The 13,938-nt window shown below is 47.3% G+C and overlaps 1 protein-coding gene across 10 annotated transcripts in view; it reads left to right on the top strand.

Annotated features, from left to right (window-relative positions):
• The first annotated feature begins 3,671 nt into the window (after positions 1 to 3,671).
• The window catches only part of KCNC2 (potassium voltage-gated channel subfamily C member 2), a 107,795-nt gene continuing 97,528 nt past the window's right edge, over positions 3,672 to 13,938 (top strand). For 3 of the 10 annotated variants that reach the window (XM_074573414.1, XM_074573406.1, XM_074573379.1), the window contains exons 1-2: positions 7,317 to 7,408; positions 7,682 to 8,430. In XM_074573414.1, coding sequence (XP_074429515.1) covers positions 7,798 to 8,430 — 633 coding nt within the window. In that variant the 5' untranslated portion in view covers positions 7,317 to 7,408; positions 7,682 to 7,797. Of the gene's footprint in view, positions 6,942 to 7,314; positions 7,409 to 7,677; positions 8,431 to 13,938 lie in introns of those variants that run through there. The other 7 variants (XM_074573384.1, XM_074573380.1, XM_074573382.1 and 4 more) reach the window with 5 other exon arrangements.

The raw sequence follows: 13,938 nt of genomic DNA, 5'->3' as shown, positions 1-13,938 counted from the left end.
TTCTGTTTAGACCGATTGAGTTCTTTCAGGGCATGTAATTTTGTAGCTGAAGAAAACTCTTTGTCCTGTACCTTGTGGGTGATTGTTGATTATTTATGTTATGGGAGCGCTTAAGACTTGCAACAAGATGAGGCCCTCATTACGCTGGCAGAAAGTTTTATTATTGATGTGTTGCCCAAAAACTTCAGGCAAAATGAATGAGATGGATAAGAAAACTGCAGAAATGTTGGGAATAGCATTTCTCAAAATTTTCACGAGGCTTGCGCTCCTGTGCCAGGAAGCAGAAGCAAGGTCAGCGGAGCCTAGCTCATCTCTGCTGGCTCAGATAGCCGTGCTGTAAGAGAAGATACGTGGCTTGGGCATGTCCCCATTTTTCCATCTCTCTGTGATTTCTGAGTACAAATGGAAAGATTTACCCCTTTTGAATGATAGATGCTTGTACCCAAGAGCTGAAACTAGTTTGGAGGTAATGCATTCATTTCCCTGTCCATAGGGACTCTGTAGGACTCTGTATGTTTGACTAGGTCATTCTGCTGTTCCAAGACTTTTTTTTTTTTCTTTTTTTTCAGTCTCTGTAAATATATGGAGCACCTGGAAGAGGCTCAGTCCATGTATTTACATTCTACTTGAACTAAAGAGTAAACACCTGTTGAGGAGCTCGGTACTGTTCTCACTGTTTAATTAGTCTTCTTTACAAAGGCACTCTCTTGCGGCAGGCGACAGTCCCTCAGAAGCGGCATCGTGTGCTGGCAAGTTATGGATGCGAAAGACACATCACTGACCTTTAACTGGAATTGAAACAAATTTTCAGGGTAGATAAAAAATTCATTCCCACTATTTCAGCATTGGGCACTGAAAAAGAAAAAAAGTAAGTATGGACGGAACCCGAGGCAATGCCTCCTTTCATAAGCAGAATGTAATATTCTGTATCTCTTGAGAAAACGTGCATCCCACAAATGTGAATCAGCACCGACAAAGCTACTTGAATTACAGCAGAAGCAGGTGAGTAATCTTTCTTTCCACCATCTTGCATTGCTAATACCTCTGGCATTAGTAATCAGGGGAGGCAAAGAGCACCCCAGGGTCATGAATGAAAAAGGCGGTTGGCTAGAAGACTGTGGGATGGATGATGTTTGGGCAAAGGGCGTGTGGGGTCCACTCCTGTTTTAAAGGAACAGTGCCCACTCTGGAATCGAAAGTGGACGGTGACGGTTTCTAAGGGATTGCCCCCTGTCAGAGCGGGTGCTTCTGGGATTTTATGAGGCTGGTTGGAGGAGCTGATTGATTGGAGCAGCTCTGCTCACATTATACATGTAGCGTCATGGGCAAAGCATTCTTGAGTTGGGGAATTTTCCCTTGATTTATTGTCAACACAAATTTCTAAGCACGGATTGGTGTCTTAAGAAAAAGAAAGCACAGACAATTTAAAAAAAACACTTACCGGAACACCTTTCCTCCCACTCCCTAGCCTTGGCTTCCCTTGTTTCTACCACCCTTTACACTCAGACCCTCCAAGCTTCTCTCCTGAGGCAATGGAGGAAGTTGGGGTCCGTTCATGAGGGCGTCTCTGCTGCTCTTCACTTCTGAGTGGGCTCTCCTCTCCTCCTTTGAGCTGCTCTGTGTTACTGCTCCAGCATTGTTCCTCCACAGGCTGCATTCCCTCTGGGATGTCCCTGCCCCACTGTGGGTCACCCATGGCCATGGTTCTTCAGGAATGTCCCTGCTCCAGCATGGGTTGCCCACAACCACAGTCCTTCAGAGGTACCTCCTCTGGCATGGAGCCCCTCCTCCCAAGAATGCGTCTCCAGCCGTGTCTCCTCCACTTTTCTAAACACGGCTTTTAACATGTCTTCTCGTTCCTCTGTTTCTCTTCCCATATCTCCTGTCCCTTGCAGCCACTGCCCCTTCCTTAACCACGCTGGAGGCATGCATCGGGGCTCCCGGCTGGCTGAGGCTTTGGAGGGCAAGAGGCTGCTCATGGCAGGTCGGAGCTGGCTGGAAATGGATGGGACTGGCATGAGGCAGCTCACGGATGCCTCCCCACAGGTCCTGTTGCCCAAACCCTGCTGTTTGCACCCAATACTCTTAGTGAATATGATTGCATTTGAAGGAATATGGTTTGCCACAGAGGCAATGCTAAGCAGGTTGCTGAACTTGCACATCCCAGCACTAAGGAGAGCTTTGGAGAACGGGGAAACGTGGAAAGAATTTGGGAGAGGAGGAGAAAAGACATGCGGAAAGATGTCTTCAGTGGAGCCTGGGATGTGGAACAGGACAGGCATGAGTTGCTCTCGGGGCAGGAATCTGAAGGGCTATCCTGTGGAAGGAGCACAGCTCCACCTCAGCCCCCAAAAAGAGTTGGCAGATTTTGCACTAGAACTGCCTGAATTTGGAAAAGACAAAGAAATGGTGTAGCTTGTGATACCGCATGCTTGTGAAGACGGACATTGCTTTGCAATCTTTTGAGCACCTGTGGGAGGACTGGAGAACCAAGAGGAGGACAAGAACATACAGGTTGGTGTGCTCCAAGAGTCTCAACCTACAGCAGAGGGAAACACAAGGATTTCTGAAGGAAAATGCAACCGCGTGACTCAGCTGAGACAGGAGCTGTGTGTGACACAGGGCTGCAGCTGGAGTTAACACACGGTAAAATGGTCCAGCCCCAGCTCTACAGTGATGTCGCTTCACATTCCCCTTCTCAATGCCCCTTTCTTTTGAAAAGAGAAACTTGAAGCCTAATTTAACGTAGATGAAACTGTACGCTTTACCCCCCTCTCCCCACCCTCATGGAAGGCCATAACTTAACCATGTAGCATGGGTTGTGCTGTGGATTACTAATTAGGCAATGCAATTAGCCCTCACCTGCTTTTTCTACTGTGTCATGTGTCTTCTCAGGAGATCCCAATCTTGGGTTCCCTAGTTTTTCTTTCCTTGGTAAATATACCGTACAAGGAACTTTTCCAGTTTTTCATTTTTTTTCGATGGGAGATACCACATTCCCCAGAATTTCACAAAGAACTGAAGATGTGGGGTGGGGGAAGGCAGATGAAGCACGCGTGGGGATGCAGCGCCTCATGCAGGACGCTCCTGCCTGCTACTTTGTGAGTGTAACAGTAGGCTGATTTCATGAGAACTTTCACATTTTGTCTATCTGTCTTGTCCAATCTTAGTTTTATTTATATTTTTCTACAGTAAGACCTTTCCTTAACAATTCTGTGTTATTGATCAAACGAAGCTTATATTTCAACTGCGCTAACGAAAACTGCAATCCTGCTTTGGAATTTAAAAATAATTACAACTTTCTGCTGGCTTTGTTTCCAGCCTTGTCCAATTTAACTACATCATGGCTCCTTACAGTCATATTTCACAGGCATTTACTTAATCTATTAATTTTTTTTTTTCAATTTCAGAGTAAGATTCTGACTTATCATCAGTGTACTTCAGTATAATGTGGCTGTCGTGTTCTGCAAGATCTATAGTGAATTAGTACATGTAACTGTAAATAGTAGAGATGATTATAAATAATAAGGGAGAACAGAAAAAATACGTGAAAGAAACAAGTAGAAGCTTAATAAAGTGTTAATGACAGTGGATTTTTAAAATAATTAGTTCATTTACTTAATCATCAACTAAGCTGATATAAATTGATGACATTTTGGCTGTGTTGCACTATCTTCAATTATAATTCTCCATTATAAAAATGATTTTTTAAATTTTTTTTTTGTTTTCCCAATAACAACATCATATGAAAAATATGAAATGGTGACCTGCACTAGAAAAACTTGGTGGCTTCTGAAGCCTCTCACGTCCTCCTCGGGAAGACAGATGGTGGCTGATCAGGTTAACCTTCCCAGGGACCCCTCAGTCAACAGGGACCGAGTTCCTCCAGAAGGTGATTAGAGCATGACTGTAACTGGGGGACACTACTTTTGTCCTCAGATTTGTTTTTCTTTTCCACAAGTCCTTCCTTTCATTTAGTCTTTTACTGTTAGGCAGCTGGTAACCCAATGACTTTGCATGGCAGTCCTCAAGCTTGCAAGAAGAATGATTGCTGCTGGTAAGTAAAATGTTCCTTTGGCTTGAGTTTCTGGTAGCGGTCTTCACGTCTAATTTTATTGCTTTGTTGGTTAAAACAATAACGTAGGACCTTTCCTTTTGTAATACCTATCCAGCAGGGAAAATTGGTCGTGCATTGCTCAGTGTCACTCAGTTCCACAAAGAAACTTCCAAATCCTGAGCTACAGAAATGTTTCCACTTAACTTTTACATGAATGTGTTTGAGAGTATGTGTAAATAATTTTGGGTGGTTTTTTTTTCCATTTGCAGATGTATTTCATGGTAAGACTCACTGAGGAAGGGCATTTCTCTCTCTTATATATGTCTCATGCTTCCACTTTTATTGGAGGCACTGAGGAGTGAAAAAATTCAGGTCAGTCTCTTGTAGGGGGGAAATTAATTCATAAATGTTGCTACAGTTGCCTACGTAGAATATTGTCATTCAAGAAAATGTTGTCTCTGGAAAGTCAATGTCTAATATAATTTCATCCTTTATTGAGACGTCTGCCACATGCTGAAAATACAAGGAAGAGCGACACACAGAGAAATTAATACCATTATATTTAGTAACAGACATGTTGTAGAGTATGGACATTTTGATGTGACTGAAGGACTGTTATATTCTGGAAGAGACCATTCCTTTTCTTACTAATTGGAAAAATTATTTCTGTGGCTTGTTTTTTCCATGCAATAAAAAACCCTGCGTGCTTAAGGAGTCTGAAGCGTAAACAGATTTCTCATGCCTTTTTCATGGTGCTGGCATTATGGGGTATGACTGTAAAGTTTTTTTGTTTATGAGATGCCATCCTTGTTACTCTTAGGCTTCTTAGGTTGGTGCGTGGGCTGCGTTTTTTTTTTTCTGGGGGGGGGTGGATTTTAGGGGGGGTTGTGTTTGTTTTTGTTGATGCTTTGGTTTGGGTTTTTTTGTTTATGATGGTTTGTTTTGTTTTGGTTTGGTTTGGTTTTTTTTCTGTGGAGGAGAGTGCTTGTCCTGTGACTTGGGCACAGATGTGTGACTTGAGCAGACGGTGACAGTTCAGAGGGAAGTCCTGGTATTCTGTGATGATACCGTTTGTCTAGTGTTTTGGCAGCTACTGCCACCCCATGGTTTTCCATAATGGATGAATGCTGCAGAGCTTTAATACGTTGCATTTCTCCAGCAACCTCTCATAGGTCAGACAGAAGACAATGAATATTAATTTTGTCTTACTCCCTCCTTCTCTATGTCCCCTTTTTCAGAAAAATACCCTCTGCAAAGAAAAGCAAGTATGGCATGAGCAGCGTTGCTTTGGTTTAGGGTGGGTGAGTGCTTTCCACTGGATTTACAACTATGTAACTGAATATTAATTTTGGCTCCAGGGAGTTTTCACTAACTAACTATATCTGCTTTAGCAGGATAAATTTTGCCTTTCTTTCTTTTCTCTCTCTCTCTCTTTTTTTTTTTTTTTTAAGGAACTTCAAAACGTACATCTGGAGAAAGCTTTTGAAACCCATTTCTTAAAGTTGCTGCTGCTTTGGGAGCCTGTGTTTACATCATGGATGCCACATACAGACAGATCTGGGTTAAAGCAATCTGGTCAAAGCACAGTGTCCTCTGAGCATCGCTTCCAGCAGAGCTTTGCCCTCCCGATGCCAGCAAGTGCCCAGTCGAAGGCTCTGAGGGGACACTTCAGATACCATTATTCTACTCATTACCCTACTTCATGCCAGGGACTACCCTTGGTGTGGAGGAAGACTTGTCCTTTGAGGAAGTGGCAAGAGGGATCACCTCTCATTTTGTGTATCTTCTCCTTAGGGCTGGAAGATTCTTTCCCTTTGACCAACCCAGCTGAAACCAGGCATCAGTAAAAGAGGCTCTAGAAAATAACTCAGCTGGCTTGGAGACAGAGACTCCGGCGCAAGCTTTGGGTTCCCTTATATATTACTGGGGTCTCTCAACTTCCATCCTCCCCTGCCGTCCCCAACCTCCAACGCATGAAGTGGACCAAGTATGACACCTACGGCACCATATCTATTTTTTCCAGCTGACACCAAAGTTGGACCCCCTCTCCTTGAACCCTCCAGCACCGCGCAAGCTGATGCTGCGGACCCTGTACGACCCAGGTGCTGCAGTCACCGACCTGCCCGGTGAAGGACCCTCTCCGGGAGGCGGGGGGGTGGCTGAGCAGCTCCTCTCCGCAGTCACCTGTAGCTCGGGGCTGATTTCCCTGCGTTCCTCCGCAGAAAAAATAGCTATTCTCAGCCCCGATCCCTTCCCGCGTCTTTTCCTTAAGTGAACCAAATTTACACGCAGCGGGAGCGGAGGTGGCGTTGCCTTTTTGAGATGGAGATGTGCTATTTGTTTTTGCTATCGCCTCCCTCCGCCCCACAGGGCTGGGAGCTGGGGGTCTGGGGGGGTGGGTGGGTGTCCGAAGGGAGGGCTCCCCTGCCCCCGCCCCGGGGAGGAGCTTCAGCCCCAAATGAGGTGCGTTTTCACCTTTGGGTTCGTCTTCCCGGCGAGGCGCTGGGATTCCGGCAGCACCGCTCCCCGAGGTGCCCCGACCCGCCGCCCATGGCTCTGCCCTCCGCCTGCCATGCTGGCTGGCAGCCCCCCTGTGGAAAAGCGGCGTCTCCCTCCTAAAATGAAGGGAGCGGGGTCTCCGAGCGGGCGGCGGGAGCCGCTTTTACGCCTTTCGGGGAGTTGAGCACGGCAGGAGGTAAAACCTGAAGGCGAAAAAAAACCCACCCAAAACCCAACCAAACCAACAACCAAAAATCCCCCCCAACAACAAGTAGTTCTCGCCCGGCAGAGAGGCACCGAGAGCGGCCGGGAACCGGCGCCCGCCGCCGCGCACAACCGGAGCCCGCCGGGGAAGAGCGGAGCCGCTTTCTCTCCTCCGGCAAAGGTAGCGGAGGGGCGGCGGGGAGGAAGCGGGGGCTGCCGGGGTTGGAGCGGGGGTTGCGGGGGGAGCGTGGAGGAACCCACGGCATCCCGGCGCTGGGACCGCCGGCTCTTCCCCGAGATGCTCGCTGGGCTTCGCGATCTGCCTGAGAAAGTAGCGAGGCGAGCTCCGCACAGGCAGCTTTTCCAAGGGTGTGCCTGGGCTGCCGGGGGGCTTGGTATTTCTTCCCCAAAAAGCAATCCCTCCCTCCCAAAATAGAGGCGGGGGGAGGCGAAGGGGGAGGCAAGCCTCTGATCCTTCTGTTTCTTCCCCTCTCGTTAAGACGTTAGGATAATAAAAGATAGATGCCCATTAAATAATTAACCGCACACTTTCTATGCTATCAGCTCGGTTCAGGCAGCCCCGCAAGGGAGGAGGGGGGTGGGGACGGCGGCGGATCCGTACGCGGGAGAAGCAGCAGTGCCATTTCGGTAGCCTGCTTTCGGGGGCAGCGGGGAGAGAGCCCGGGGCTTTGCCCGGAGGGGAGGGAGGGGCAGGCGGGAGACCCCTCCACGGAGGGGCGCGGAGCCGGGGCGGGGGGCGAGGCGGGCCGGGAGGGCTCTCCCGGTGGTGCGGGGTGTCGGGAGGTAGGGGGGGATGGAGGGGGCTGGGGTAGGCGGGGAATAGCCCCCCCCACCTCCCCCCGGTGATGCTTGTGGGGGGGCTTCTCCTCGAGGTCTTCTTTCTGTTTGCGTTTAAGGCAGAAGCTCGTCCCCCACGGACCTGCCCGCGACCGGCTGTCCCCCCACCCCTCCGCCCAACCATCCCCATCCCCGCTGCCGCCTCCCGCGCCCTCCCCAGTCATGTCCCACCCGGAGCGATGGGGAAGCTCGAGGACAACGAGAGGGTGATCCTCAACGTGGGGGGGACGCGGCACGAGACCTACCGCAGCACCCTGAAGACCCTGCCGGGGACCCGCCTGGCCCTGCTCGCCTGCGAGTCCCAGAGCGAGTCCCCGGGCGGCGAGGAGCCGCCGCCGCCGCCCCCCAACCCGCCGCCGCCGGCGGGCGGCTGCCCGGAGCCCGGCAGCGGCTGCAGCCCCCGGGGCAACGGCGGCGCCAGCGAATTTTTCTTCGACCGGCACCCGGGGGTCTTCGCCTATGTGCTCAACTACTACCGTACCGGCAAGCTGCACTGCCCCGCCGACGTCTGCGGGCCGCTCTTCGAGGAGGAGCTGGCCTTCTGGGGCATCGACGAGACCGACGTGGAGCCCTGCTGCTGGATGACCTACCGCCAGCACCGCGACGCCGAGGAGGCCCTCGACATCTTCGAGGCGCCCGACCTGCTGACGGGCGAGCCGCCCCTCGACGGCGACGACGACGAGCTGGCCGCCAAGAGGCTGGGCATCGAGGACGTGGGGGCGACCGCCGAGGGCAAGGGCGGGCGCTGGCGGCGGCTGCAGCCCCGCGTCTGGGCGCTCTTCGAGGACCCCTACTCCTCACGGGCCGCCAGGGTAAGCGCCGACGGACAGACGGCGCGCCCGCCCGGATGGCGGCTGGGGAGGCCGAGGGTCTGCTGGGGGGGCACACGCCATGGTCCCCCACCTGGGAGGCAGGAGTGCGGAGCATCATGGGAAGCTCGCCCTGCTCGGGGTGGGCATGCAGGGGCGATGCTGTGGTGGGCCGCTATGTGGGGTGACGTCGGCCCCCGTGGGGCGGTGGTGCTTGTCCCCTCTGCAGGCAACATCAGGTGGTGAGGGGGTCCCGCTGTGCTGGCATCCCCCCATGGGGACATGGGGTGAGGTGGCCCTGAGGAGCCTGTGAGGGAGCCACGCTCGCCCCCCTGGCCTGGGTGGGGGTGCGGAGGTGCGCTTGCCGGGAGACCCTTCGTGTGTATGGGCAGGGACAGCCCCAGGTGTCCTCGTCCTTTCTGAGCACCTGCATGGAGGTGTGTTTGGGAGGCCGTCATCCCTCCCCCATCTGTCAGAGGTTTCAGGTTTGGGGTGAGGGAGTGACAGCGATGCAGGAGAGAGACCTCAGCCCTTTGCCAGCTTCACTCTGTCTGCGCTGGGAGGTGATCCGGGTTCAACAAAGTAAGCGTGACAGGGGGTCACCCTAGCTCTTCCTCCATTGATTTCTCAGGGTGACCCTCGCTGGCTCTGTGACTAAGGGTATGGGCACAAGGCAGTAAACGATCATCCTAGGTTTCCCTTATTTAGATAGGGATTCTGGATTTTGATGCTGACTACTTTGTACGCTGATGATTTGGATTTTAGTTCTGTCTTTTAGTTGCTGTTGTCAGCGGCGATGCGGGTTGGCTTTCTAACCCAGGGCTTTGGAGCAAACAAACGTCTGTAATTCCTTTGAGAGAAATATACAGTGCTGCCTCAAATTTAACAATGAGAAAAGCAGCCACCAGCAAATCCTCCCTGCAATACAAGAAAAAAGAATTTAGACATTGGAAATGTTTGATTATAAAATGGTAATAGCTGTTTTCCAGCATATTTACCGGGGTTCCCATGAAGTGTTCAGAGCTAAGCCTCATCCTACAGAAAGTGCAGTTGTGGTGGGTGTCATCTCCTGGTCAGTTCCACTGATTTCACTGCCAATCTCATAGATGTGATCGTAAGTGTGTGGTTAAGTGACTTCCTGAATTGTACCCTGTGGCCTGATGCAGTTTCTGTGAAAGTTAGCAGCTCCTGTGAGCGTACTGAGGTAAGTTAAACAGAAAGTAAAAGTCCTCGTAGTTATTACTGTCACTTGCTGAGTGACAGCGTTGTTTCCATTTTTGAAGGTTGCCCACTAATAGGTTTTCCCATGACACCTGGCTCCAGCTGATACTTGAAATATGGTTTTAATAAAGGAACGGTTCTGAAGAAAAACTACCAGAAGCGTCTATCTCTGCTCATCAATGACATACCCATGTGGCTGGCATCTTAGCTGTCTGAATCCTAAAGAAAATTTGTCTGTCAGTTACCCGACAAAACAGTCGTGTGCGTTGTGATTGCCCTGCAGGTTGTCTTTCACCTCCTGTTTGGTGGAAAGTTGCTGATAGTGTCCAATCTGTGGCTTTTACGATAGGGAATCTTTCCACTCCACTTTGCTGGGGAACTGAGGAGTGCGGAGTAAACGCTAAATGGAAGACAGCAGGAGAAATAGGAAGGTGGGCATGCTGATTGCAAATTGCGCCCTGGAATTGTAGCTGTCACTTGGGTTTTCAGTCCACTTGGGTCCACTCTTCGACTGAGCCTGTAGGCACTTGCTTTCCAAATTTTCCATCTGTGCTAGACCATCCTGAACTGTCAGTGGCTCCGGTAAAGATATTTCGAGTTTGGAAAATGAATGCCGTAATTAACACTATAATAGAAAATTGCGACACGGCAATATTCATCTCTTCAAAGATAAGGTATTTACCTTTTTATACCTTAAAAACTGGTTTTGAACTCTATATCCTGATTTAAACCCCAGGCAGCCAGAGTAAGGCAGTGTCAGAGCAGTAACAACAGTGTCTAAATCAGTGTTTTTGTTTTCTTCAAGGCTGCTTCTTTCAGCTAGGGAGAGAATTTTGAGAATTGCTGGCAAGTTTTAAAGCATTAAGTAAATTTGTATTTAAGGACTAGCATGTACTTAGTAAGCACTCTTGAACACAGTAATTTAAGGTGATGGTAGCCTTGGTTTGGAACTGAAACATTACTGTCAATTCAATATTTTCCCACACCTGAAACAAAGACATTATTTTCTGAGTTTTCTGGCAAATACACTTTTGTTTTGTGTCAGCTGAAATGATGACTAACTCTAAAAACATTTGAGTGAAATCCTGGCCTTACTGAAATCAAGAGAAAACTCTGTGAACATCAATCTTTGCCTTATAGTGTTAGCTAATGACTCACACACCACTTAAATTACGGTGAGGCTGCTTAGTGGTAAACTTTCTTAATCGCTGTGGTAATTATTTTTTTAGCCTTGCCGCCTGATTTAACTTCAACAGTGTCTTTTCTGGGAAGTATGATGATGATAAAAATGGGATATTTTCTATTAATGAAATGGTACTTAATATTTGTGATTTTTCTTTATCCTAAACTGTGATCTCTAAAAATAGAAATTTATAGAAATTCAAATATAAGTTGCCATGGTAACCTATTGGGGGATAGTGCACGCACAAGATTATTCTAGCAAGACCATCCAGTGATGTTATATAAATAGTGGAACTAGTTTGATGACAAGAAGGTTTACTTTATTTGAGATTCTAAAAAAAATTTTCAACTTTTAGTATATGCAGTTTGATACTAGGATAGCGGCATCTACTAAACACGGTTTTTGTAAATATAAAATGTAATCCATGTACATACAATTGCTTTGAAACCTGCAATACTTTTCTCTGTTTCTCAAGTTCAAGAGTTACATCTGAATATTATTCCTGTTTTCATTTTATCGTTTTGGATTTCATAGACTGTAAAATGAAATTAAAGAGTACAGCGGTACCCCTTTCACTCCAGGCCTAATAGAGCAATCGTTCACAAACTGTTATTTGACAGAATGCTATTATGTAGACATGGAAAGCTACTGGCATGAGATACTGTCATAGGAGGAGAAGCACTGGGCAACTACATCTTTCTGTGCGTTGGTTTAAGCATCTCAGAAACAGACACCTGACTCTTATCTGAATCAAACATGTATTGTGAGTTTTGCTAGTTAATACCTGTAAATGATTTTGATATCCTTTGTCGGCTCGTAAGTGCAAAATACTCATTATGCTTTGGTAAAGTGCAAAGATATGTCTCAATAGTTTGTAAGAAAGTGCAAGAGGCGTAATAAGGCACTGAGTTTAAAAGAGTGTCTGCAGATGCCCAGCAGGACCTAGAATGTCAGCGCTAGTCTCATATACTATATTTCAAATTAATTAAGCTTTTAAGGCCTTTTACTTTTGAATAATAGTTGAAACATGATGCTGTTTAAAGAAGTAATTAATATTTGTCATTGATTTTTTTTTTCCCCCTAAGGATTATGGATGACTCATGTACTTAGTGCAGGAACTTAGAAATGGCCCTGGGACTCACAAAGTTCATAGCTACATATCCTTGACTTTCTGAGACGACACTAGATCAGTTGATGGTTCAGGGGACAGTGCCTGCGATGTTGGGTCACTCAGCAGCACGGGCATCAGAGTGGCCCAGGGCACCCTCGCCATTCTCAGCGGCTGAAGGCAAGTTACACAAACCCTTTGCTGTACGGTCTCTAGCTGTAGCAAAGATCGTAACTATGTGGTTTACAAGGGAAGGATAAAAACTAATTAGCAACTACTTGTAAAGTTTGCTGTAAGTATTCACTGAAATGCAAATAAAACCACAAAAGTCGTGCAGTCTAGGCATCAAGATACTTAGCCCCTTGCAAGTGTTCTTAAAAATACTGATCTTCATCATGACATGAGGAGCTGGATTTGAGCAGTGAGCGGTGTTGTTGGACGGAAAAACGAAGTTCCCATCTGCTGCTTTACGTGAAGTTCCACTGTCAGAGACTCCTTTTAGTGTCCCGTAACATCTGCACCAGCTTCGAACAGTCGTGGGGCTGGCTGTAGGACGAATCAGCTGAAATGAGTGAGATGGGAGAGGGAGAAAATATGATTTCATAGATCCCCTCGAAAGACTTAAAGCTACAGAAATCATATCGGAGAGCATTTGTGTCACAGATAAGCCACCAAATAAAGACACAAGTTATGTTTTCTCCAGGTACCCAGATATGTGTTGTGTACTGTGGTGAATGACTGGAGTGGGTTATATTTTTTGGTTATATTTTTCGGGCTTTGGCTGTTTGTGATGCAAGACAGCTTTTATTTTTGGTGGAAGCGATGCTGCTGGGATAGCCTGAGATAACTGTGAATGGAGCGGTGAAGCGGTTAATCTCAGAATATAGGTTTGTAGATGAATAGCGAATAGCAAAGTTTATTTGCTCTCTTAACAAATAGAAAGGCCCCTTAATTTATAAGGGGTGTCTTTACTCTCTCTGTCTTTTATTCAACAAGGAAAGCAAGTATACTTTAGACTTCATCATGTAATAATTTTTCAGTTATGCAGATGTATTCTATCTGAAAATGATACAAAGCAAATAATAAAGGTTGATAAAGAAACTGCAAAGAGGGTATTGCTTTTGCCATGTTAGTAATCGAAGCACTGAATTTAAGTGGGGAAAAAAAGTCCATTAGATTAAATTGGTGAAAACTAGTCATTCTGCTTGAAGCATTTAGCCTACAGGAGCTGTCGTTTTTAAAGAAACAGCAAGGTTTGTTCCTAATGACAAAAATCCTAATGCATGACTGTACAGATATTCATACGCTCTGTAGCTTCATGCGTACATGGGCTGACTAAATTGCATTGTAAGTAATTTCCTTCTGGCATGCTGGCTTTTAAAAGTCTTAATTGGAAACTGTAGTCTAATACATGACGTATTCAACATATAAACTAGCGTGATCTACCTTAAATGTAGATAGTCTCTGGTGGTACTGACATATCGATGAGGTAAAATAAGCAAGATTGCTGCCTCCCGAACTTCTGCCTTTTTCTCTACAGCTGTTCTGCCTGATGCTGCTAGCGTTTCCATGGAAACAAGCCAGCTCTTGGCTTCCTCTTCCCATTGAAAACAGCCTTCTCGCTGTCACTTATTCATCTGGGAAAAGCATTTTGTCATGGCTCTGACATAAATGCCACAGAGATGATCGGTCCTATCATTTCAGAAATAGATGCTGCTACGTATGTGCACGTGCACGCAGCCAAATTAGGCTTCCAATGACTCTAAAATAATTCGGTTAATTGACTTGGGCTGAATTGCTTTGGTGTAACTGGAAGTGGAAATCAGCTTAACGTACACAGCCCAAGATAGTAACGGTGTGAGAAGTATTTTTGGTTGAGAAATCTGGCAGACCACGTTCCCTCCCTTTATGTAGTTAATGCACAAGGTGCTATCTGTCACGTTTGTTTACGGTGGTAAAATTCTTAAATGGTTTACTTTGGGGGTGAGAACTTATCTTC

The sequence above is a fragment of the Larus michahellis genome, chromosome 1 (assembly GCF_964199755.1).
Source record: "Larus michahellis chromosome 1, bLarMic1.1, whole genome shotgun sequence".
NCBI lineage: Eukaryota > Metazoa > Chordata > Aves > Charadriiformes > Laridae > Larus > Larus michahellis.
The sequence above is the reverse complement of the archived record's forward strand: the minus strand, read 5'-3'. Positions and strand labels throughout refer to the sequence as shown.